Source organism: Vipera berus, assembly GCF_964194415.1.
Source record: "Vipera berus genome assembly, chromosome: 14".
Classification (NCBI taxonomy): Eukaryota; Metazoa; Chordata; class Lepidosauria; order Squamata; family Viperidae; genus Vipera; species Vipera berus.
Genome location: NC_138217.1, coordinates 2,621,707 through 2,645,162, shown reverse-complemented (window position 1 = coordinate 2,645,162; position 23,456 = coordinate 2,621,707). Strand labels below are relative to the sequence as shown.

Here is a 23,456-nt window from a genome sequence, read left to right as displayed (position 1 = left end):
GTTGATCTGTCACAGTTAACACAACAGAACCTGGACAATTTGTTTAGAAAAGTCCTTGTTTTTAAGAGACTCCCAGGTACAAAGTAGTCATCATAAACGTTGACCATCACAACAGTAGAGGGCGGAGTCCCCACTTTTAAACATTGGGTAATGGGGAGAAATACAACACACTAATGAAACAATGCAAAAGAAATTACCAAAAAATAGAAAATAGAAAAAATGTATTTACAAGTCATACATTACTATGATCAGAACACACGAAGACAACAGCTGCTATAATACATGCATTAGGTCGAGAAGAGAGCTACTAAAAACTGTCATGGACAAGTTGTAAAAAACAAACCCACAAACAAAACGGGGCAGGAAGGAAACGGCTTCGGCTTTCTTCCTCCCCTAAGTTTGCTACATTGATTGCAAATAAAAAAAACAACAAAAAAAATCCCCTAAAATCCAGGAGGACATTCAGTACAACATACTACACCTTTAAAAGAAAACCAAACTGGAAGCTTCACTGGTGGGGGGGGAGGAACGGGGCGGGGGGGTGGGGTGGCATCGGTCTATTTGCAGATCCATATACAAGAAAGCCATTGTCAACTGCTCTACATGCTCAAAATTACAGCAAGCTCCTCTCAGCTACAAAGCAAAGTTTACCCTTGCAGTGTGGGGGGGGGGGGTCTGTGTTTTGTGTGTTGGTTCACACACACACACAATGCTATATGTGCATGCCTGAAGGGATGTATAAAAGGAGTGTGGGAACGTGTGTGTGTGTGTGTGTGTGTGTGTGTTGCCCTTATTCACTGCATTATGATATCAGGGTGGAAATGTAACTTGTTACAACAAAGTTTTTTAATCTGGTATACTGCGATAAGTCAATCAATGTCTGTGGATTTCATAGGTCACCTCACACCACAGGAGAAAATGAACAGAAGGTGGGGGGGGAAGAGTACAATGAGCGAAGAAATTCAGTTCGTTCCAAAACTGGAGTCCAACGGAAAAAGAGGGTCCAAAGTACGGGTGGGGTTTTCCAGGAAACTCCAAGTGCTGTGGCCATTTTTCCTTGTAGTGTTCACAAGTTCCTCGACACCTCAGTGGTGCCGTTTTCTGACCTAGGCTGCTGCCTCCTCCTCCCCCCCCCCAGGAACAGCGGATGGTCTGCACTGATTTGTAAACAGGAGGGGGGCCGGGAGGAGAAGGGGGCTGGGCAGGGGGTCTCCAGTCACAAGGAAGAAGGGAGGCTGGTAGAGGAAGCCCGGCGACTTTGCCCTTTCCTCCTGGAAATACAGCAAGTCCGTCTGTACAAGTTCCACAAACTGGCAATGCCCCTAAGTACCAGCCCAGCCTCAGGCACCGGCAAGCAAGCTGTGAGTGAAAAGTGATCCAGGCAGAGGTTTGGCCGCTGTCCGTCGGCTCCATCATACCTCCAAGAACCGTGAGCTGCTGGCCTTCGAATGGAACGGCTCCGACCACATGCGGCGCAGGTCGCCCTGGGAGAGAGAAGAGCGGGTCGGTTGTTTAGCGTGGGGCATTTCATGCAGGGACCAGCAATATATATTAATATTTCCCCTAGGTTAATAAAATACACATTAAAAAGAACTATGTTCAAATACCAGTCTCTGGGCCAGGGGTCCCCAATCCCCAGTCCGTGGACCGGTACCAGGTCACGGCATGCCAACAACCAGTCCACACAAACAAGCAAAGCCCCATCCACAGGATGCAGGCAGCACACAAAACCAGCCCCCCTCCGGTCCGCGGAAAAACCTCTCTCCACGGAACCGGTGATCCCTGGTGCCCAAAAGGTTGGGGAACCTCTGGACTAGGCTATCTAACCATGGAAGCACACAGCATCGTTTATTTTTTTTTAAAAAAAATCAGATACTGGAGCAGTATATGCCCTCAGGCTTACAGCTGGTCGACTGTGCTTGATTTGGGGGCCCACAGTCAGGGAGGGGAGGATGCTATGCCCCATTTATACAGAGACTCCAGCCGTACAAGGTGCGAATCCTGTTCAGGATGTGTCCGTTGCTGACTAGGTAGTTCAAAGCCTGGTGCCTTTTTTTGTGGGGCCACTTATATGTCTTCCTAAACTGGGCGTCCATTTGGCTTTCCATTGGGAATCAATGTTAAAGTTGCTGGACAGATGTTGTGCAAGGGCCCCTGGGGGCTTCCTGGGTTTGAGTCAAAAAAGGGAGGGGGCCCAGCGCTGGAGGTTGGGGGATTTGGGGGAACGGTCTTTGCCCCATTACAGGCAGGGGAAGATGTTGCGGAGGACCCCAATCTTCAGCTGGACAAGGGACCTCTGGATTCCGTGCTTGCATTATATAAATGCCATCCAAACGGTTCCTTTCATTAGAAGGATTTCCTGAGGAAAATTTGGCTTCAGAGAGGAAAAACAATGACCTGCATTTCCTTGTCAAAACCAAAAGCCAGCTGCAGCTAGTCCTCAACTTATGACCATTTGCTTAGTGACCATTAATGGACTCCCCCCCCCAAAAGCTTACAATCCAGATTTAATGTTCCAACAGCCGGAAACCCTGCCCCCCCAACTGCAAACTGTGACCCTGTTTTGTGTGCTGAGCAATCAGCCCGTATTTATGGCTGTTTGCAGGATCCTGCAGCCGCATGGCCACGATTTATGACTTTTTTTGGCCAAAAATTGACATTTATTTCCAGTTTTCAGCCAAAAAACAAACAAAAACCCCATAAATATGGGTTCACTTAACAGCTGCTGCAAAAAAGGTTGTAAAGATTGGTCGTGATCACAACTTATGGCTGTAATTGTGGGCTGCCTGTACCAGCACTGGAAGGCTGTCGTCACTGAAGGTGTTTTCTGCTGAAGCCAGTCCCCCCCCCCTGCTAACTGTCCCCATTGGAAGCCCTCGGCCACTCGGACTCAGGGCCTCCCTGAATGGTGCCCCCCCCACTACTCAAAGGCCTCCCGTGGTGATCACTTGTGAGGACAGAATCACGTAGGGGTGAGTTTTTCAACTTCTGCAGCTTTAAGAAGTGTGGACTCCAACTCCCAGCGTTGTGTAAAGCTGCAACCTCTGAATGTTCGAGAACAGCCCCGCCTGGAGCACCCCACAGGCATCCCACGGGAAGGGAAGTGAGTTGGCTGAGCAACTGCGAGCACACAAAATATCACGGTGTGAAACCTGGTCAGACTTGCCACCCGCGTGTGAGTCCAGGGGCAGCTGCAAAGGGCAAAGTGCTTCTCAACTGGGGTGTGCTATTCTACTCAGAATCAAGGAGGAGTTCAGATTTGCTCGGCACACACAGACCCAAAGCTGCTCCATCTTGAGGGGATTCAGTAGGAGCCCGCTCTTTCCCTTCCCAGGAATGGCGGTTTCCATGGCCCAGGACTAAGAAGCACAGCCGGGTATCCTGCACACAGAGTAGCAGGCCCCAAGCCACGGGTGGCTTCCCCCAAGAGCGGGAGGTTAGCAAGGAAGGGAAAGAGAACTGCACCGTGACTGGAGCAGAAAGGAGAATATCGCCGTTAAATAGTGACTTTCCCTCCAGCCCCCCAGAGACGGTGAAGCCTAGTCAAGGAGGAGTAGGAGGGCTGAGTTCCCCCAATCCTGATCTCTTTGTAAGTCATTCGATTTCTGCCAATAGTTCATATATACGGATGGGTGTAATTATAATTCCTGGATTGCTACAAAGTATTTTCACAGAATTCCCCTGAAGAAAGGCTGGCAGGGGCAGAAGTCGGCACTCACTGCAGAGGGAATCAATACATTTCAAGGGCTGGGCACCAATTATCTCAAGGGCCCTTTTAGCCAACAAGCCCACAGCAGAACATCTCATTAGCCCCAGACAGAGGAGACGAAAGCCCTGGGAGGCATCAGGAACGGCTTACTCTCAACCGCCATCCCAAAAAGACTAGGTTTATTCTAAGGAAATGGCCCCAGAGGCCTCACAACAACCTTTAGTATATTTTGCCTTTCAATGCCTTTCTTTATATTTTGGGCCCTGCAGTTCACGTTGCTCTATAATGAAAACCTACGGCTTCATTTACAGTTGCAGGGTGCAAAGTGATGCCTCTTGTTGCAAGAAACACAGGCAGTCCTCGGTTAATGACTGCAATTGGAAACAGCAACCCCACTGCTAATTGATATGGTTGTAAATTGAAAAGCTGCATGACTACGTTAAACGTAAGACGTCAGTTCTGGTTATTAAGCAAATCATGCACGGTGATGCCTCTGACTTGCAACCTCCTGCCGGCTTCCCCATTGACTTGGCTTGTCTGAAGCACCGAAATCATGATTATGAGACCATGGGGACGCTGTTCACGGATAAGTTGTTAAGTCTCCTCGTTCAGCACTGTTGTAACTCCAAATATTTGCTGAGCAGGTGGGTAGCTAAGCCAGGACTACCTGCAGTGACTTTATTTAGCCACAGGACAACACGGAAAAAACAGGACAACATTTTAGTGTCAAATCCATCATTTTCAAAGCCAGTCCGTCCATGTGATTTGTCCAATGTGCATAATTATCTCTGTTACATTTTATATAGTTTGCATCTATCATATATTTGTATACACTGACACAAATGAGATAAAAACATCAATCCTGTAATCACCAAATGATTTCAATTACACCAGTTTAAATTTAGTGGACATCCCTCTGTTAAAATAAGGCTTTGCTGTATCATGTTTTGCCTATTTAATCTTTTGGCTGGAATGGCCTGGCCCTAAAGGCAGCTTTTAATTATTCTGAATTAATTACATTTTCTTGTATTGGCTTTTAGTATTATATAGGTGGTCTTTACAGAATTTAATCGTGAGTTATGATGGTTGTACCCTTAGGCATCCAGATGGCCGGACTCAATTTTATGTGTTTTTATGGCAGTTGTTAGGAGAAACATTCTCCCTTTTTTTGTCAGAAACAGGCAAAAAACATCCTAAATTGCAGCCCTATGATCATAGGATGCTGTAATTAGTTGTAAACATAAGCCAATTGCCAAGCATCCAATAGGTGGTAGTGTGACTGTGGGTGTGTGACATTTTACAACAGCACCTTTTCCAAAGGGTTTTTTTTTTATTGAAAAGTTTTAAAATACAGTTTTCCTTTAAAAAACCCCCCTTCCCCCTCCCTGCTCCCCCCCCTACCTCCCCCCAACCTCCCTCCCTCCTCCCCTCCCTCCATCCCCCCCTCCCCCCCCCGACTTCCCAGAGCTAAATACAAGGTATATATATATATAAAAAGGCAATCATAAACAACCATATACTAACCACTATAAAATCTAAAATCCATTACTCTCTAGCTTATATAGGATAAGACACACCTTAACAATATTAACTATATATAAAAAACTAGAATAAAAAAGAAAAAAAAACGAAAGAAGACTTATTCGAATGCTACATAAAACTTCTTAACCCTATACTTGTTCTGGATAAACTCAATCCATTTTCTCCATTCCATAATATAGCGTTCTTGCGAATGATCTTTCAAATAGGCCGAAATCTTCGCCATCTCTGCCAGGTCGGAAACCTTTAAAGTCCACTCTTCTATGGTCGGCAATTCCTCTTTCTTCCAATATTGGCCTATCAAAAGTCTTGCTGCCGTAATTAGGTTCAACATCAACTTAGTGTCCACAACTGTAGCGTCTGCAATTATTCCCAACAAAAAAAGTTGCGGACAAAACTTTATCCTCTGTTTAAAAATCTTCTGCATATTCCACCAGACTTTTATCCAAAAAGCCTTAACCTTCTTACATGTCCACCATATGTGAAAATATGTTGCATCTTCATCACCACACCTCCAACATTTAGGCTGGTAATTCGGATACATACTTGCAAGCTTTTTAGGATCTAAATGCCATCTATAAAACATTTTGTAAAAGTTCTCTCTTAGATTTTGAGCTTGAGTAAATTTTACGTTCCTCACCCAAATCTTTTCCCACATGTCCATTGTGATAACTTCCTGGATGTTTTGGGCCCATTTTATCATACAGTCCTTAACAAGCTCTGTCTCTGAGTCAATCTCCATCAATGCAAGATATATCCGTTTGATATGTGCTGGTCCCTGATTTCTAACTTGCTTTATCAAATTTTCATCAGTCATTGTAAAACCATTTTTCTGGTCTTCTTTCCACCTGGCCCGTAGCTGAGTATATTGAAACCAGTTTTGAACAACCTTCTCTTCTCGCAAGAGGCTATATGACTTCAAACACCAGACATTTCTTTCCAAACTTAGGATCTCCTTGTACGTAGTCACATCATGTTTGAAGCCAGCATGTATATTTTCTATTGCGTGTTTTGGAATTGCCCACAATGGTATCTTGCAACTCAACTTATGTCTATACTTCTTCCAAACTCTCAGCAATGCCTGTCTTAAAATATGCACCCTAAACACATTGTCTACCTTCTTATCATACAACAAATATGCATGCCAGCCAAACAACAAATCATGGCCCTCAAGATTTAATAACCTCCCTTGCGTCAAATTAATCCAGTCACTTATTCCTACTAATGCAGCAGCTTCATAATATAATTTAAAATTAGGCAATTTAAGGCCACCTCTCTCACGAGTATCCTGCATAATCTTAAGTTTAACTCGTGGTTTTTTCCCTGCCCACACAAATTTATTGATACCACGCTGCCATTCCTCCAAATTAGAATCTTTCTTAAGAATCGGTATCATTTGAAACAAAAATAAAAATTTGGGCAGGACATTCATTTTCACTGCTGCAATCCGTCCCAACAAAGACAATTGCAATTTTTGCCAACTCTCCAATTCTTTTTGAATTTTCCCCCATAGTTTTTCATAATTATTTTTATATAGCTTTGTATTAGAGGGCGACAAAATCACCCCCAGATATTTAACCCTCTTAACAATCTCAAATCCAGTTAATCCTTCTAAGAGAGCCTTCTGTGAAACTGTCATATTTCTAGCCAAAATTTTAGTTTTCTGTGTATTTACTTTAAATCCAGAAACCTTCCCATATTGTGTTATTATCTCCATCAGGTCCACAACAGAGTTCTCTGGCTGGGTCACTGTAACAACCAGATAATCTGCAAATGCTCTCAATCTATAGTCCTGATCTCCAACTTGTATCCCCTTAATTTTTTCCGAGCTCCGAATCTTAACCAATAGTATCTCTAATGTTAACACAAATAACAAGGGCGATAACGGACACCCCTGCCTTGTGCCCTTCTCAATGTTACATGCTGCTGTCAGGCTATTGTTAACTATGATTCGGGCAGTTTGTTTTTGATATAATGCCCTAATCGGCTGTAAAAATTTTTCCCCAAAATCCATTTTATCTAAAACTTTCAACAAAAATTGCCAATTCAATTGATCAAAGGCCTTTTCAGCATCTAAAAAGATTAGCGCTGCAGAGATCTGGTTGTGCCTTTCCAAAAACTCTAAAACATCAACTATATGTCTCACATTATTTTTCATTTGCCTACCACTAATAAACCCCGTTTGATCCCCATGAATCACCTGTTGCAGAACCCTCATCAGTCTATTAGCCAAAACCTTAGCAAATATCTTATAATCTGTGTTTAAAAGCGATATCGGTCTGTAATTTTTAACTTGAGTAGCATCCTGGTCTTCCTTCGGAATCAAAGAGATAAAAGCTGTTCTCCAAGACGGTGGCACCTTTCCCCCCCTCTGAATTGTCTGAAACAGTTCCTTTAACGGCTTTATCATCTCAAATTGTAAATTTTTATAATAGGCTGCAGTCAAGCCATCCGTGCCTGGCGCTTTATCCAACTTCAGTTCCTTAATTGCTGTAAGAATTTCTTCTTCTGTAATCAGTTGATTAATCCCCTCTTTTTGTACTTGCGTAAGAACTGGGATGCTAGCATTCTCCAAGTATATATCAATATCTTTTACATTAATTTCCTCTTTAGTATATAATTTCGAATAAAAATCCACAAAAGCATCCTTAATAAGATTCTGTTGAAACACAACCCTTCCTTTATACTCAATCTTATCTATATTAGAGGCCCTTTGTTTTTTCCTCAGTCTATAAGCTAACCATCTGCCTGGTTTATTAGCGTTGCAAAAAGTATTGTGCTTAGCAAACCGCAGATTGGTTGCCACTTGATCTGCCATTAATTTATCAAATTGTCCTCTTAGCAGTCTAATAGCCTCCTTGACCTTCACATCCTCTGGATTCAAAATCAAAGCCTTTTCTTTTTCCTTTATTTCATTCTCCAGTTCTTTCCTTCTAGTTTCCACTGCACGTCTATGTCTATTATTCATATATATCAACACCCCTCTCATATAGGCCTTGCTAGCATCCCAAACCATGTCCATAGAGGTACCCTTATTCATATTAGTCTCAAAAAAGTCCTTCATCCGCTGTTTGCATTCTTCCACATTTCTCTGATTTCTAAACAAATTCTCATTTACACGCCATGAGCGCCTGTCTCTTTTCTCCTTATCAATCTCCAACCAAACTGGACTGTGGTCAGAAATAGTTCTTGCACAAATCTTCACCTTTTTAGTTCTCAAAAAAAAATCATTAGTCAACAAAATAAAATCAATCCTCGAAAAAGATTGGTGTCTATCAGAATAAAAAGTATAATCCTTCTCCTGCAAATGTCTCTCACGCCAAATATCTCGCAATTCCAGGTCATCCTTCATTTCAAAAAAAGATTTAGGCAGTCTAGCATGACTTGGAATGCGCTTAAAAGCTCCAGCCTTGTCCAACTGTACATCCAAAACACCATTCCAGTCTCCCATAAAAATAAAAGATTTATAATCCAACTGGGTAAGCTTTGTGTGGAGTAAGCTAAAAAAATCAGCTTGTTGTTGGTTAGGTGCATATAATCCAACTAGAAGCGTCTTTTTACCTTCTAACAACAGCTCAATCATAACATATCTTCCATGCTTATCTGCTTCAATTAAGTCTGCTGTTAAGGCACTTTTAACATAAACAACCACTCCATTTTTCTTATTCTCTGCAGAGGCAACAAATTGCGTACCCAGTCTCGAGTTCAATAAATGCTTTTGATCCAAAACTCTAATATGCGTTTCTTGCAAACATATAACATCTATCTTAAATTGTTTTAAATATTGAAAAACTTTCTTCCTCTTCTGCGGTGAATTTAGTCCATTAACATTCCAGGTTAGAAATTTAGTTGCCATGCATATCCTCCCAAAGCTCTTGGAGCACAGCTTTGATAGGGCTAATTTCTTTAGGCCGTGCTCCTCCCACAGCTTGCGTACGTTGTGAAGAATCTGAAGACTTTTGCTGATCTTGTTCTTTTATTTTCTTTGCTCGTTTTAAAGCAGCACGCGTTACTCTTTGCTCTCTAGGATCATCCAAAGAAGTTGTATCTTGATCTGCTCCAGGACCACTTTCCTCTGTTTCATCCTCTTGATGTTCTCCTTCTCCAGATCCCTTTCCAGCTTCCAGAAGTGTTGATGGGGTTGCTTTTAAGACATTATTGTAGAAATCACGCGCTTGCTTCACAGTAATCAGCCGATACCTTTTGCCTTCATGCATCACCATCAGCCCATCCGGAATCTCCCATCTGAACCTTATATCTCTTTGCTTAAGCTCATGCACGAGAAATGTATAGTCCTTCCTTCCCCTTAAAATCCTTGGAGGAATTTCTTTTAAAACCAAAACTTCTTGTTCAGCAATCACCACTTTAGCATCATAGGCAGCTTGTATAACTTGATCTCTAATCTCTCTTTTTGCAAAATAAACCACCACATCTCTAGGCAACTTTCTCTGTCTGGCAATCCATGAGTTCACCCGAAACACTTTATCCATAGCTGCTCTTATTTCAGATGCTGGCTGGTTTAATACCACTTCAAGAGCCTCAGAGATCAGCTGCTTTAAATCTTCTTTAATATTCTCTTTTAAACCTCTGATTCTAACAGCAAACTGCATCTGGTAATATTGGGCTAGGCTTAACTCCCTTTCCATTTTGTCTCTTGCATTTTCATTCTCCCGTGCTTTTACTTCTAATATAGCGTTCCTTTGAGCCAGATCATCCATTTTTTCATCTAATTCTTCCACACATCCCGCCACTTTATGCACTGAAGACAAAATGTCTACCTTCATCACGCTGAACTTCTGTTCCATCCTCTCTTCCATTCTCTCCTCCAATTTCTCCAATTTCTCCTCCATCTGTGCAAATTTATCACCCATTGATTGATTGATTGATTCCAAAAGTTTATCCAGAGCATCTCGTAAGTCCTTCGGTGTCAGCACTTCAGGAGGGTGCAACGCCTGTAGTGATGATTGTTGCACCGGCGAGGATCCACCGCTCCGAAGAGTTTTAGGGGGAGGTTTCGCCGCCATCTTTTAGTCCTCAATTATGACGCACTTTCACTTAAAGTTTAAAAAGTCCAACAAGCTAGAGAGTATAGTAAAATAATCCTCTTCACCTTTCCCTCTTGTACCGCTCTGCCTGCTCCTTTAAATCATAGTTCTTTCTTCAGGCAGGGATGGTTCGCAGACGCCTGGCTCTGCTCCAAGAAGTTCGGAGCAGAGACGCCGGCCAGCTGGGAGCAACCCAGGCTTCGGGGGAGTTCAATCCTTCAGCCGCCCAAGCTCCAAGCTCAGGCGGCCCCGGAGAACTCTACCCCTACCTGGGACCTCACCCCCTCCTCTTCTCCCGAGGAGGGGGCTTCAATTTCGCCCGAACAGCTGATCGGCGCTGTTTCGGGCGAAAAAACAAACAGCTGAGCCGCGGGCAGCCCGGGAAGGCTGTCTTCGGCGCCGCGACGCCACCGGAAGCCCCCCTTTTCCAAAGGTTTTTTTTTAAAGGTAAAGGGTTTCCCCTGTCCAGTCGTGTCCGACTCTAGAGCACGGTGCTCATCTCTGTTTCCTAGCCGAGGGAGCTGGCATTGTCCGAAGACGCTTCCGTGGTCATGTGGCCAGCATGACTAAACACTGAGGCACACGGAACGCAGTTACCTTCCCACCGAAGTGGTACCTACTTATCTACTCCCATTTGCATTCTTTCAAACCGCTAGGTGGGCAGGAGCTGGGGCGAGAACAGGAGCTCACTCCGTCACACGGTACTCTTAACTGCTAGGCTAAAGCCAACTGAATGGACATTAAACAAGCAGATGTAACTTGAGGACTACCTGCTCACTGTAGTGTTGCCGCAAGTCTTCCTGACGATTCAAGAAGGGAGTAAAGATATTTAACGTGCATGCATTAGTTGAGGAGTTTTCAGGCAGAGGGCAGTATCAAGGAAATGCATGCAGATATTTAAAACGTAAAATAAAAGCAAAAGCCGATTTAAGATCACAGCCCTTTCAAGGCACGCGTTCATTTTTCCTTCTTTTGAGCAGGAACTATAGTGTTAGTCAGGAATCTAGAGGGGCCGGGCTGCTGGCCCTTCTAGGAATTAGCTGCCTCTGTGCCGACAGGCCAGACTCTCCAAAGGGTACAACCAGGAGCTGGTCTCCCTCCTGGCCCACTTACCTTTAAGTAGGCCATAGTGAGGAGTGGCAGCAAGGTGAAGGGCACCAGGTACAGCAGAGCCGGCTGGGCTGCCCGGTGGATGCGAGACGCCACGGTGGCTGTTAAGAGCCCTGCGAAGGAGGCAAGAAAAGTCACTGCTAGAAAAAGGTGCTCATTTTTACTCAGCAGATTCAACCCCTGGAGAAAGCAACCGTCCCTAGAAGGCCTGGGACAGAAGAGGAGATTTGTCTTTGCCCTGACCTTTGCTGGCTATGCGGCCGTCTGTGTGCCACTGTTGAGTGAATGCCATTAGACCAGGCAATTTCCTGCTGCCTTCCTACCATCAGATCACTGGGGCTTTTCCAATTACAAAGTTGTTGTCTGCCAATGACACGGTGATCTGAAGACCTCCCTCTCTCTCTCTCTCTCTCTCTCTCTCTCTCTCTCTCTCTCTGTCTCTCTCTCTGTCTCTCTCTCTGTCTCTCTCTGTCTCTCTCTGTCTCTCTCTCTCTTACACACACAACTAGTTTATACATCTATTTCCCTATTTCTCCATACTTCTACACCAATGGTGCCATTTTAATGAAATCCTGCTTGGATTTCAGCAGGGAATACTTCCAACATGTGTGTGTCGCCCAGAGTCTCTCACGCCTGGAGGCATCCCACGTTCCTTACCTGGAACTCCATCCACTTAATGACCCATAAGATCACTTAACAACAGCAACTGAGAGAGCCAGGATCGTGGTTGTTAAGCGAAGCAGTCATGTGATGCCTCACTTAACGACTATTCTCTCAACAACCGATATCCCATACCCAATTGTGGATGTTAGTCAACAACAACCTATATGCGTGTAAGTTAAGTTTTGATCAACATATAAGAGTTTTAACAATTTGCAGAGAGAGAGAGAGAGAGAGAGAGAGAGAGAGAGAGAGAGAGAGAGAGAGAGAGAGATTTTCAGGATAATACTACAAAGACTGTTCAAGCGTTTTGTAAGGGAAACGTTTCACAGTTGTCACAGCCTCTTACCTACAAAGTATCCGATGAGAGTGCAATGGAAATAGGAGACTTTTTGCATACGGCCAGAAATGTTTCCGGGCCCTGCTGTGCCACAGGAATCTCCGTTTGCTTGTTTTTTGTAGTTGTCGTAACGCAGAACAAAGCAAAGCAGCAGGCCTGGCATCACAATATCTCCGATCCCCAGCATGGAAAAATGGCTGCCTGTAGAACTGCGAAAGAGCAAGCCACGTTAGCGCCCCCAGCACCAGCCCTTCCTTCTTGGCCAACATCAGCCACAAACCGGCCAGGTAATCTGGCTTGGTGAATGGAAGGCGATGCCTCCCCCTCCACCCACCCACCCTGTTTGGGTCCCTCCTGAAAACAGCTTCCCAAGTTCAGAAGTCAAGGACAGGAGACCAACAAGCCCAATCCTACCTTGGAAAGACCAGTTTGCCAGGCAGCGACAGGCGTGGGACGTCCCGGCCAACGCTGGGCCCCAGGTGGAGCTTCCGAGATAAAACATCCAGGGGGTTATCTGCCGGCTGTGTGGCCACTTTCACCATCACGTTGCTGTTGAAGATGTAGGCAGAGAAGAAGACCTGGAGAGGGGAAAGAGCGGGTTTGAACTGCCCACAACCCAGATTGGGACCCGCAGCAGGGGAGCAAAAATGGGTTGGCAGATGCATCTACCCGCTCTCAGTGAGCAGACTTGGCAGCCCTGTTGCTGGTGTGAAAGATGTACAGAAATTAAACCTCTGTCCTCTTGCATCGTTCAGCTCTATCTATGACTTGGCAGCCCTTCCTTAAAGAAAAGAACTTAACTGCCACGAACAAGGAAGCCGGAGCCTTGTCCAGCTTAACTACTCTTCTTCTCTGAGGAACTCTGAAGAACAGCCCAGCTTTCGAGAAGGCAGGTCTCCACAGCGAGGCAACTCTGCAAAGCTCAACCCGCCAACTCTGCCAGAGGTTTCACCCCCAGATAACAGTTCCCTGTTGAAGATCTGCCCAGGGAATAAGTGGCACCCGCCCTCTTTGGGCATTCACCGCCGAGGTTGCTTCAGCTTGGAGGTTTGGTTCCGGGAAGATGAGGCCTGCCCACCTCCTCTGCCCCTCAGGTCTAAGAAAACGACTTGCTGGGAATGTCTCTTTAGTGCCTGCAAGCACAAAAAAGTAGCAGCTACCAAAGAGATGGCCAAGGGATTTTTTTAAGTGTCTGACTGTGCTCCCACCCCAGAAACTCCAGCAGCTTCGCTTTCCATGAAGTCACAATTGTTGATATTGTATGCCTAAAAAGGTCTTTCAAGTTCAAAGGAGGGAATGAATGAATGAATGAATGAGCAAATGTTTAAAATTAAAATATTTTAGATTTTTATGATAGCCTAGTTTTAGCAACTTTTTATTTCCAAACTCTGGAGTGTATTAAATATATACATTAAGATGTATACATTTAGCTCCCCTAATGAAAATTGCAGGTCCTCCCACAGCTTTTCTCAGTTGAAGTAAACACGAGAGCCTCAGAGTAATATGTACAGGGAAAAGTGAACATACATTTTATATAAAAGAAAAGGCCTTTTGACAGTTGATAAATGCAAAACATCCTGAAATATAATGCTTGTAGAGGCATTGCATAACACTCAATAAAAGTAGCTCTTATGTTTGTTTGTTTGTTTGTGTGTGTGTGTGTGCATGCATATGTATACGTGTGTGTGTGTGTGTGTGTGTGTTAGAGAGAGAGGGGGGAGGGAGGGAGGGAGGGAGAGAGAGAGAGAGAGAGGGAGGGAGAGAGAGAGAGAGAGAGAGAGAGAGAGAGGGGGGGGGAGGGAGGGAGGGAGGGAGGGAGGGAGGGAGGGAGGGAGAGGTATTCAAAAACTCACCCAAAAGACATCATAAATTAACAGCCCGGAGAGCAGCAGGCAGGAGACCTTCAGGCTGGGCAGCCGGACGAAGGCGATCATTGCAACGCAGAGGCCCATGGCCAGAGCTACGAAAAGAAAGAGTGACATCAGATCTGCATTATCAGGCAGAACAACAGGCACTTCAGTGGGCAAAGGAGCCAGCTGCGGAGGGCAGAAACAGGCCAAGAAAGCCGGGGGGGGGGGCACATGTGGTCTGCTTGCTGGGCCAGGTGCAGGGAAGCCCAGAAGATTCGGGGGGGGGGGCTTTGAGCAGGCAGCTTCTCCCAGATCAACCCACCTGCCAGGGGGCCCAGCTCCTGTATGAAACATGAGATGCAACTTATGTCCATAAGTGAACTTTTACTTGAACGGTCATTAAGCAAACGCATGATTGCGTTTGTTGACTCAGCTCATCGTTCAGAGGTACAACGAAAAGTAAAAGCAAGTTTCTTTGGAAAAAAAACACCGCCATCACAAACCACAATTACATAAGTGCAGTTACGTGACGTTGGAACTTTGAATCTGGATCGTAAGTCCCCTCTGGTTTTGAATGGTCATTTGGTGACCAGTCGTTGAGAACTACCTGCATACAGTATGGGAAACAAACTTCAAATTAAAGCAACAACTAAGAGACATCCAGCTCAGAACTGGGGAAATTTACCAGGGTCTACTCAATGCCTCCCTTCCCAGCAGACATCTCGTTTAGTGCTGCGGCTGTTTGACCCTTCCAAATTTCAACGCCAAACATTAGGCAAGAGTGTATCTTCCCAATCGGTGCTGCCAAAAGGAGATTCAACTGAAAGCCCCCCCCCCCAGCCTCCACTGGGCCCAGCCCAGGCCCCCTCTTCATGTCACTCCAGTTCTCATCAGGGAGCATCGTTGCTCTCCACTCGGACAGGAAAGGGCAGCTATGAGAGCCCAGAATTGCAGAGTTGGAAGGGACCTTGGAGGTCTTCTAGTCCAATCCCCTGCTCGGGCAGGAGGCCCAATACCAGGGGTGTCCAACCTAGGGAACTTTAAAACCTATGGACTTCAACTCCCAGAATTCCTCTGGTTGGCTGGAGAATTCTGGGAGCTGAGGTCCACAGGTTTTAAAATTCCCAAGGTTGGACACCCCTGTTCTATACCATTTGAAACATATGGCTGTCCAACCTTTTTTTTATTGAAAAGTTTTTCAATACATTTTATCTTTAACAAAACCCCTCCCCACCCCCACCCCCCCTTCCCAGCCCAACCCAACCCTCCCCCCTCCCCTTCCCCCCTCCTCGACTTCCCAGAGCTAAATACAAGGTATAAAAGTAAAAAACAAATATAAACTACCATATGCTAATAGCAATAAACTATTAAGTCTATCGCACTTTAGCTCTTATAAAATGACTACAAGCAATATAAATATCACATCGGTACTTATTCAAATGCTAAATGAAACTTTTTAGTCCCATATTTATTCTGGATGTAATCAATCCATTTTTTCCACTCCAGGATATATCGTTGTTGCGAATGGTCTTTCAAATAAGCCGAGATCTTTGCCATTTCCGCCAGGTTGGAAACTTTTAAAGTCCATTCCTCTATAGTCGGCAGTTCCTCCTTCTTCCAATATTGCCCTACTAAAAGTCTTGCTGCCGTAATTAAGTTCAACATCAACTTAATGTCCACAACAGTAGTGTTAGTAATAATACCCAATAAAAACAATTGCGGACAAAACTTTATCCTTTTCTTAAATATCTTCTGCATATTCCACCAGATTTTAATCCAAAATGCTTTAACCTTTTTACAGGTCCACCATATGTGAAAATACGTTGCGTCTTCGCCACCACACCTCCAACATTTAGGCTGGTAGTTCGGATACATACTTGCTAGCTTTTTGGGATCTAAATGCCACCTATAAAACATTTTATAAAAATTCTCTCTTAAATTTTGGGCTTGCGTAAATTTTACATTTCTCACCCAGATCCTTTCCCAAGTGTCCATTGTAATAACTTCTTGAATATTCTGAGCCCACTTTATCATACAATCTTTAACAAGTTCTGTTTCTGAATCAATTTCTATCAATGCAAGATATATCCGTTTAATATGTGCTTGACCCTGATTTCTAATTTGCTTTACCAAATTTTCATCAGTCATTGAAAAACCAGTTTTCTGGTCTTCTTTCCACCTGGCCTGTAATTGCCCATACTGAAACCAAGTTTGAACAATCTTTTCTCCTCGCAAAAAGTTATACGGCTTCAAACGCCATATATTCCTCTCCAAGCTTAAAATTTCCTTATATGTAGTCACATCATGTTTAAACCCAACATTTATATTTTCTATTGCGTGTTTCGGTATTGCCCATAAAGGTATCTTATAATTTAACTTATATCTATACTTTTTCCAAACTCGCAACAAAGCATGTCTTAAAATATGCACCTTAAACACATTATCTACCTTCTTGTCATACAATAAATATGCATGCCAACCAAATAACAAGTCATGACCTTCAAGATTTAATAATCTCCCTTGTGTTAAGTTAATCCAATCACTTATCGCTGACAATGCAGCAGCTTTATAGTATAATTTAAGGTTGGGCATTTTAAGACCACCTCTTTCACGCGTATCCTGCATAATCTTAAATTTAACTCGTGGCCTTTTCCCTGCCCAAACAAATTTATTAATACCCTTTTGCCATTCCTCCAAGTTTGAGTCCTTTTTAAGAATAGGTATCATTTGAAATAAAAATAGAAATTTTGGCAAAACATTCATTTTCACTGCTGCAATTCTTCCCAATAAGGACAATTGTAGTTTTTTCCAACTATCCAATTCTTTTTGAACTTTACCCCATAGCTTTTCATAATTATTTTTATATAACTTTGCATTTGAGGGTGATAAATATACCCCCAAATATTTAACCCTTTTAACAATTTCAAATCCAGTTAACCCTTCTAAAACAGCCTTTTGTAATACTGTCATGTTTTTAGACAGCATTTTAGTTTTTTATATATTAACCTTAAATCCAGAAACTTTCCCATATTGCATTATTATTTCCATCAATTCTACAACAGAATTTTCTGGCTGGGTCACCGTAACAACCAGATCGTCTGCAAACGCCCTCAATCTATAATCCTGATCTCTTATTTGAATTCCCTTAATTTTTTCCGAATTCCGTATTTTAATCAATAATATCTCCAATGTTAAAACAAATAATAAAGGTGATAACGGACACCCCTGCCTTGTGCCCTTTTCAATATTACATACTTCGGTCAGACTATTATTTACTATTATGCGGGCTGTTTGCTTTTGATATAATGCCCTAATTGGTTGTAAAAATTTATCCCCAAAATTCATTTTATCTAATACTTTCATGAAAAATTGCCAATCCAATTGATCAAAAGCTTTCTCAGCGTCCAAAAAAATCAGCGCTGCAGGGATCTGGTTGTTTCTTTCCAAAAATTCTAACAAATCAACTATATGCCTCACATTATTTTTCATTTGTCTACCACTTATGAACCCAGTTTGGTCACCATGAATTACCTGTTGCAGTACCCTCATTAATCTATTAGCTAAGACCTTAGCAAATATCTTGTAGTCCGTATTCAAAAGTGATATTGGTCTATAGTTTTTTGCTTGAGTAACATCCTGATCTTCCTTCGGGATCAGAGAAATGAAAGCAGTTTTCCAGGACGGAGGCACCCCTCCTCCCCTTTGAATTGTCTGAAACAATCCAACCTCTTCTTAAAAGCGTCATCTCCTTCCCAGTAGCCCAACTCTGCAAGAGGAAGCAGCTGGAGAGGACAGGAGAACCTTTTTGGTGCTCTGATATCCATCTTGCCTGGCAGCTACTTTGAAACGCTTTGGGTACCAGGCTATTCCCCTGCTTATTTTCTAGAGGCTTGAGTTCTGTCCTTCCTTTGGTGGTGCCATTAATATTGGGGGGGGGAGAGGAGAGAGAGACTTGTCGTGACTTGTATCAAACATAGTTTAGTCAAGACAAGACAAGTGTATTCCTGAGGCCCAGGCAGTCTGCAGTCTTCCTCCCTGGGCACCGAAGCTCTTGCCTCAGAAAGGCAAGAAATGAGATCATCCCACGTGCCTTCGTGCAATCTTATTTTAATAATCTGTCAATTCTGGAAGCTTTCCCCTTGTGTAAACGGCTTGTGGAAAACACACTTTTTCATTACTTATTAAGTCACGGAGGATTTCCTCAAATCAGTCAAGAGTGCTGCTCTGGATGATGTTTTAAACGCCCTTAAATATTTCAATTAAGAACCAGCCTTCTGGAACCCCCAAAGAATAAGAGAAGCTGCTGGTTCAACACTTTCAAAATGAACTTTAAATCCCACCGTCAGTGTTAGCAGTTCTTGCACACAAATCTTCTGTGTTCTGCTACTCTGCAAGCCCAACATTTAAATCTATAATCTTTGCACCCAGGCCATTCCCCACTGTATTTTCGCACTTTCAAGTAGAAAAACCAGAGTGCAGCATGGCAGGATGCTGAAGTCCGCCTTAGCTATATGCCCCAAACCAGGTGGCTATTGCATCTTAAGGAAGTACCTGGTGCTCAGTCTCTGCTTGAAGATTGACAGCGGTGGCTAAATGGCCCCACTGCCAAAACTCCTCGACAACTTTCAGAACCAATTAGCAAATCCTTGGTCTTCATGGCATGCTACAAGAATTTGTCCCACAATGTGCTGACCTTCTGTTCACTGGACTAAGCCAGACAGTTACTTTACCTCTTCTCATAAAACTTGCTTTCCACACTGCTGACACTTTATCCTCTGTGTTTATTTACATTTGGGCACCAGAATTATGAGAAATGTATCTTTGTTTATAAAACTGTACAATGCCTTCAACGTGCAGAGAAGAAATTAACATTAACCGTGAAGGAAATGCACTTTTTCAAAGTTCTAGTAACTTAAAGATAAGAACTTACTCAAAGGGATGTGGGTAGAAATCTAAGGAAGGGGAGACAAAACAATTGTGATGATGTGCGCCTAGCAGAAGACCTGCATAATGGACAAAAGACAGCACTTTCAGAGACGGGGGAGGGGGGGGAGGGGGAGGGGAATTAAAGGAGATTTCAATTATTTGCACATCTGCTCAAAAACTAGCTCATGCGTGATTGCAAAGTCCAAAAATGGACTTTTGTTTTCCAGAAGGCCAGAGAGAAGACAAGGGCATAGCTTCTCCTCAGTCTGATCCTAATCAAAAGGAAGAGTTGGCAGAAGAGGAAAAAACAATGGCATCATCTTGGGGTTCAAGATATTATAGAGTGAGAAAATGGAGCACAGCCATATATACATGCACATTAGATTGCAGGAGAGCAACAACTTTAGAGAAATAGCAGGCAGAATCCCATGGAGAAAATTTCTCAGATAAAGGGAGCGCAAGAGAAGCTCTCAAAACCAAGATGCCGACCAGCCAGGGAGGAACTAGCAGGCAGCTCAGGAACCAGCCAAGGTGCCGAAGGGCCAAAGGGACAAGGAGACGGGTGTAAATCCCAAGGAGGCCTGTCAGGCAGCAGCTGATGCAGGAAGTCGGAGCAGAGCTCAGAAGGGAAAGCCACAAAAGCGCCTTTGGGCTCGAAGGTGGTGAAACCCGGAGGAGGGAGGGGTGGGCAGCTGCTAAGGGGGGAGGGCAAGGGGGGCAGGGGGCACAATTCCTATGTGGCTTCCGGCTTCTGGGGGGGGGGAATTGCATTCAAAGGGCTCAAAGTAGGATGGCGGACAAAAGGAGGGAGTGGTAAAGAAAAGGCAGGGCTGCCCCACTGCTGCAAATGGCCTTAAAGGTAAAGGTAAAGGTTCCCCCGCACATACGTGCTAGTCGTTTCCGACTCTAGGGGCCGGTGCTCATCTCCCTTTCAAAGCCGAAGAGCCAGCGCTTGTCCGAGGACGTCTCCGTGGTCATGTGGCCGGCATGACTAGACGCCAAAGGTGCACGGAACGCTGTTACCTTCCCACCGTAGTGGTCCCTATTTTTCTACTTGCATTTTTACGTGCTTTCGAACTGCTAGGTTGGCAGAAGCTGGGATGAGTAACAGGCGCTCACTCTGTTACATGGCACTCGGGATTCGACCCACCAAACTGCCGACCTTCTGATCGACAGGCTCAGCGTCCTAACCCACTGAGCCACCGCGTCTTTTGCAAATGGCCTTAGGGCTGCAAAATCAGACCATTCAGGAGGCACAAAGGGACCGGGTTGTGTGTGTGTGTGTGTGTGTGTGTGTGTGTTTGTGTGTGTGTGTGTGTGTGTGTCTGTGTCTTGGAGGACTTTTTGGTGGCCTCTGAGGAAGCATGGGAGCCTCAGAGGTTCAGAGAAGGCGAAAGCTGCCCCACTTTCAAAAGGGGGGGGGAGAACAGAAAGCAAAGCACCATCCAGCTCCACGTGATTCCTGGCCCAAACTCTGGAACCGATGACTAAGCACTGAGAAAAGAATGTACCATTTGCGGAAATCAGTGAAGGTTTTACAAAGAGGAAATCCTGCCAAACCAACCTGATCTCCTTTTCTGATAGTGGCCACTTGAGCTGACCCAGGAATGCAGCACACTCAACCTGTTTTAATTTTTGGAAAGCATTCAACCCGTGGGACTCCAGCAGAGACGACAGCAAATGTAGGCTGAACTAGCCTATCAGAAGGTGGAGCAGGACCACACCACCTCGTGCAAGTCAGTGGGTCCAGGTCAAGCTGGAAAGAGTGGGGGAGCCCCGGTAACTCCGGCCTAAAGCCTGAAGCGATGGGGCAACATTCGGAAGCAGCTCAGGGACACTTCCCTACTTCGCTGAACGAGAACAGGATGGAGAAGGTTCACGGCGCAGACTTGCAAAGTTTTCATTATATACTTTCATAGCCATTCTCAGTAAAAGTAGTTTTAGTCTTCCCATGGAGTTGATCTCCCGGCCTGGTCTACTGAATGGGCTTATTCATAAATGACCCAGACAAGAGATTAGAGAATCCGGCTTCCCTACTTGACTCTCATAAGTTCGTGAAAGGGGATCACGTGACCCCAGGACGCTGGGACTGTCACAAGTACGAGTCAGTTGCCAAGTGTTTGGATTTTGATCACGTGACCCACGGGGGATGCTGCAACGGGCGTTAAGTGTGAAAAAAGGTTATAAGTCACTGTTTTCAGAGCCACTGCAACTTTGGTCACTAAAGGAATTGTTGTAAGTTGAGGGCTGCCTGTATTTAGATTTGCAGCAATAGAAAGATAGAACATATCTTAGAGAACAATAAGTTGGAATGCTGGGCGAACAGAAGCCAGATGAATTTCAACAAGGACAAATGATATAAAGCCAAGGTTACTCCTATGCTTTTACATGGAGCAGAGGTCGGGGGTACATTACAACGCTAGAACAAACGCAGTCCCAGCACCTGAACTATATTTTGGGAGTAGATCCGAGCACTTCTGCTGCAGCAGTTAGAGCTGAACTGGAAATTCATACAATTCATGCTCTATCCAAAATCAGAACATAAAATTACTGGCATAAAACTAATGAAATGGAGAGTGACAGACGCCCCAAGTTATGCCTACTAGAGCAGATAAAATTACAATCACAAACTTCCTGGTTCGCTAAATTGACAAATCTTGTAAAAAGCTGTGGCCTTCCTGTCTCTTGCGTAACGGGGGAACGATCTAAAAAAAGAGCTGCCCAAAAAATTAAGGATACTGAAGCACAAAACGGCATAGCCATCCTTAGTAAGGTGGGTAACTTGAAATGGCTGAGCAGATACAAACGCACTTTTCAAGCAGACGGCTATTTGAAGTTACAACTGCCCAAACATCTTAGGAAAATATTCACGCGAACGAGATTTGAACAGTTTGACACAATGGTCAGATATGGGAGATTCCACTCTACACCCTATAAGGGACGTCTCTGCATCTGCACAGCGGCAGAGGTCGAGGACCTGGCTCACGTCCTGTTTGACTGCTGCCTGTATAAGAGGGTGAGAGACAGGTACCTGGGCCTATGCCCTAAACGGATGACCCATTGGGACCCCCATATCAAAATAACTTACCTTACGTGCGGCCAGAACTTGAAAATTACATTTAACACAGCACAGTACCTAAGCAAAATGGTTCGGCTCAGATCGGCATAGGTGAGACTGATTGGGGTAGATTGTAAGGGGGATAGTGAAGTATAATATTATCATATTTTATAATATTATCATATTTTATCTATCTACATATTAAATTGCCATATTTGATTCTAATTTCATTTTTAAAATGTATTTTATCCCAATTTCATTTTAAATTGTATTTTATTTCTATTTTATCCTAAATTATATTTTAACTAATTCCATTTTAAATTGTTTTTACTGCATTTTAGTATAATGTGTGTTTGGAACTCTGCACCTTCATATGGCCCAGGGGCTAATCAATATTATTATTGATCATCGCACAGTCAGCCCGATGTTCAGACTGGATTTTGCATTTTTGTCTACCTATCGAGTCCTTACCAAGGACCTGGGATAGGCAGATGTGGATGTTTGATGGTATTACAGATATCACCACAGGATGGAAGCAGTTCCTAGTAAGGCCGCCTTTTGCAATTGACTAATGGCGAATTTGTCAATGCCGATAATGGTGTTCAAGTGGTGCTCCAGTTGTTTTGAGATTGCACCCAAGGCGCCTGTCACTATTGGTGCTCCCCTTGCTTGCCTTTGCCACAGTCTTTCTATGTCTATTTGTAGGTCTTTGTATTTTGTTATCTTCTCCAGTTCTTTCTCGTCTATTCTGCTGTCTCCAGGCACTGCCACGTCCACCATCCAGACTTTTTTGTCTTTCTTATCGACAATTGTTAAGTCCGGGGTGTTATGTGGCAGGTGCTTGTCTGTTTGAATTCTGAAGTCCCACAGCAGTTTAACTTTATCATTTTCTATGACTTTCTCTATTTTATGATCCCACCAGTTCTTGCTTGCAGGCAAATGATATTTCTTGCAGATCTTCCAACGCACTATTGTTGCTACTTTGTCATGCCGCTGCTTGTAGTCAGTCTGTGCAATCTTTATAAAGTAGCTGCTTTATATTATTAGTATTAGTATTAGTATTAGTATGGTAAAGGTTCCCCCGCACATTCGTGCTAGTCGTTTCCAACTCTAGGAGCCGGTGTTCATCTCTGTTTCAAAGCCGAAGAGCCAGCGCTTGTCCGAGGACGTCTCCGTGGTCATGTGGCTGGCATGACTAGACGCCAAAGGCGCATGGAAC

The 23,456-nt window shown here is 44.1% G+C and overlaps 1 protein-coding gene across 1 annotated transcript in view; it reads right to left on the bottom strand.

Moving 5' to 3' along the window:
- Positions 1-204: 204 nt before the first annotated feature.
- SPPL3 (signal peptide peptidase like 3) overlaps positions 205-23,456 on the bottom strand; it is a 111,019-nt gene continuing 87,767 nt past the window's right edge. Inside the window, exons 7-11 of the mRNA XM_081339141.1 lie at positions 14,257-14,363; positions 12,818-12,981; positions 12,413-12,612; positions 11,407-11,516; positions 205-1,484 (exon numbers count right to left, since the gene is read on the bottom strand). Coding sequence (XP_081195267.1) covers positions 1,413-1,484; positions 11,407-11,516; positions 12,413-12,612; positions 12,818-12,981; positions 14,257-14,363 — 653 coding nt within the window. The 3' untranslated portion in view covers positions 205-1,412. The remainder of the gene's footprint in view (positions 1,485-11,406; positions 11,517-12,412; positions 12,613-12,817; positions 12,982-14,256; positions 14,364-23,456) is intronic.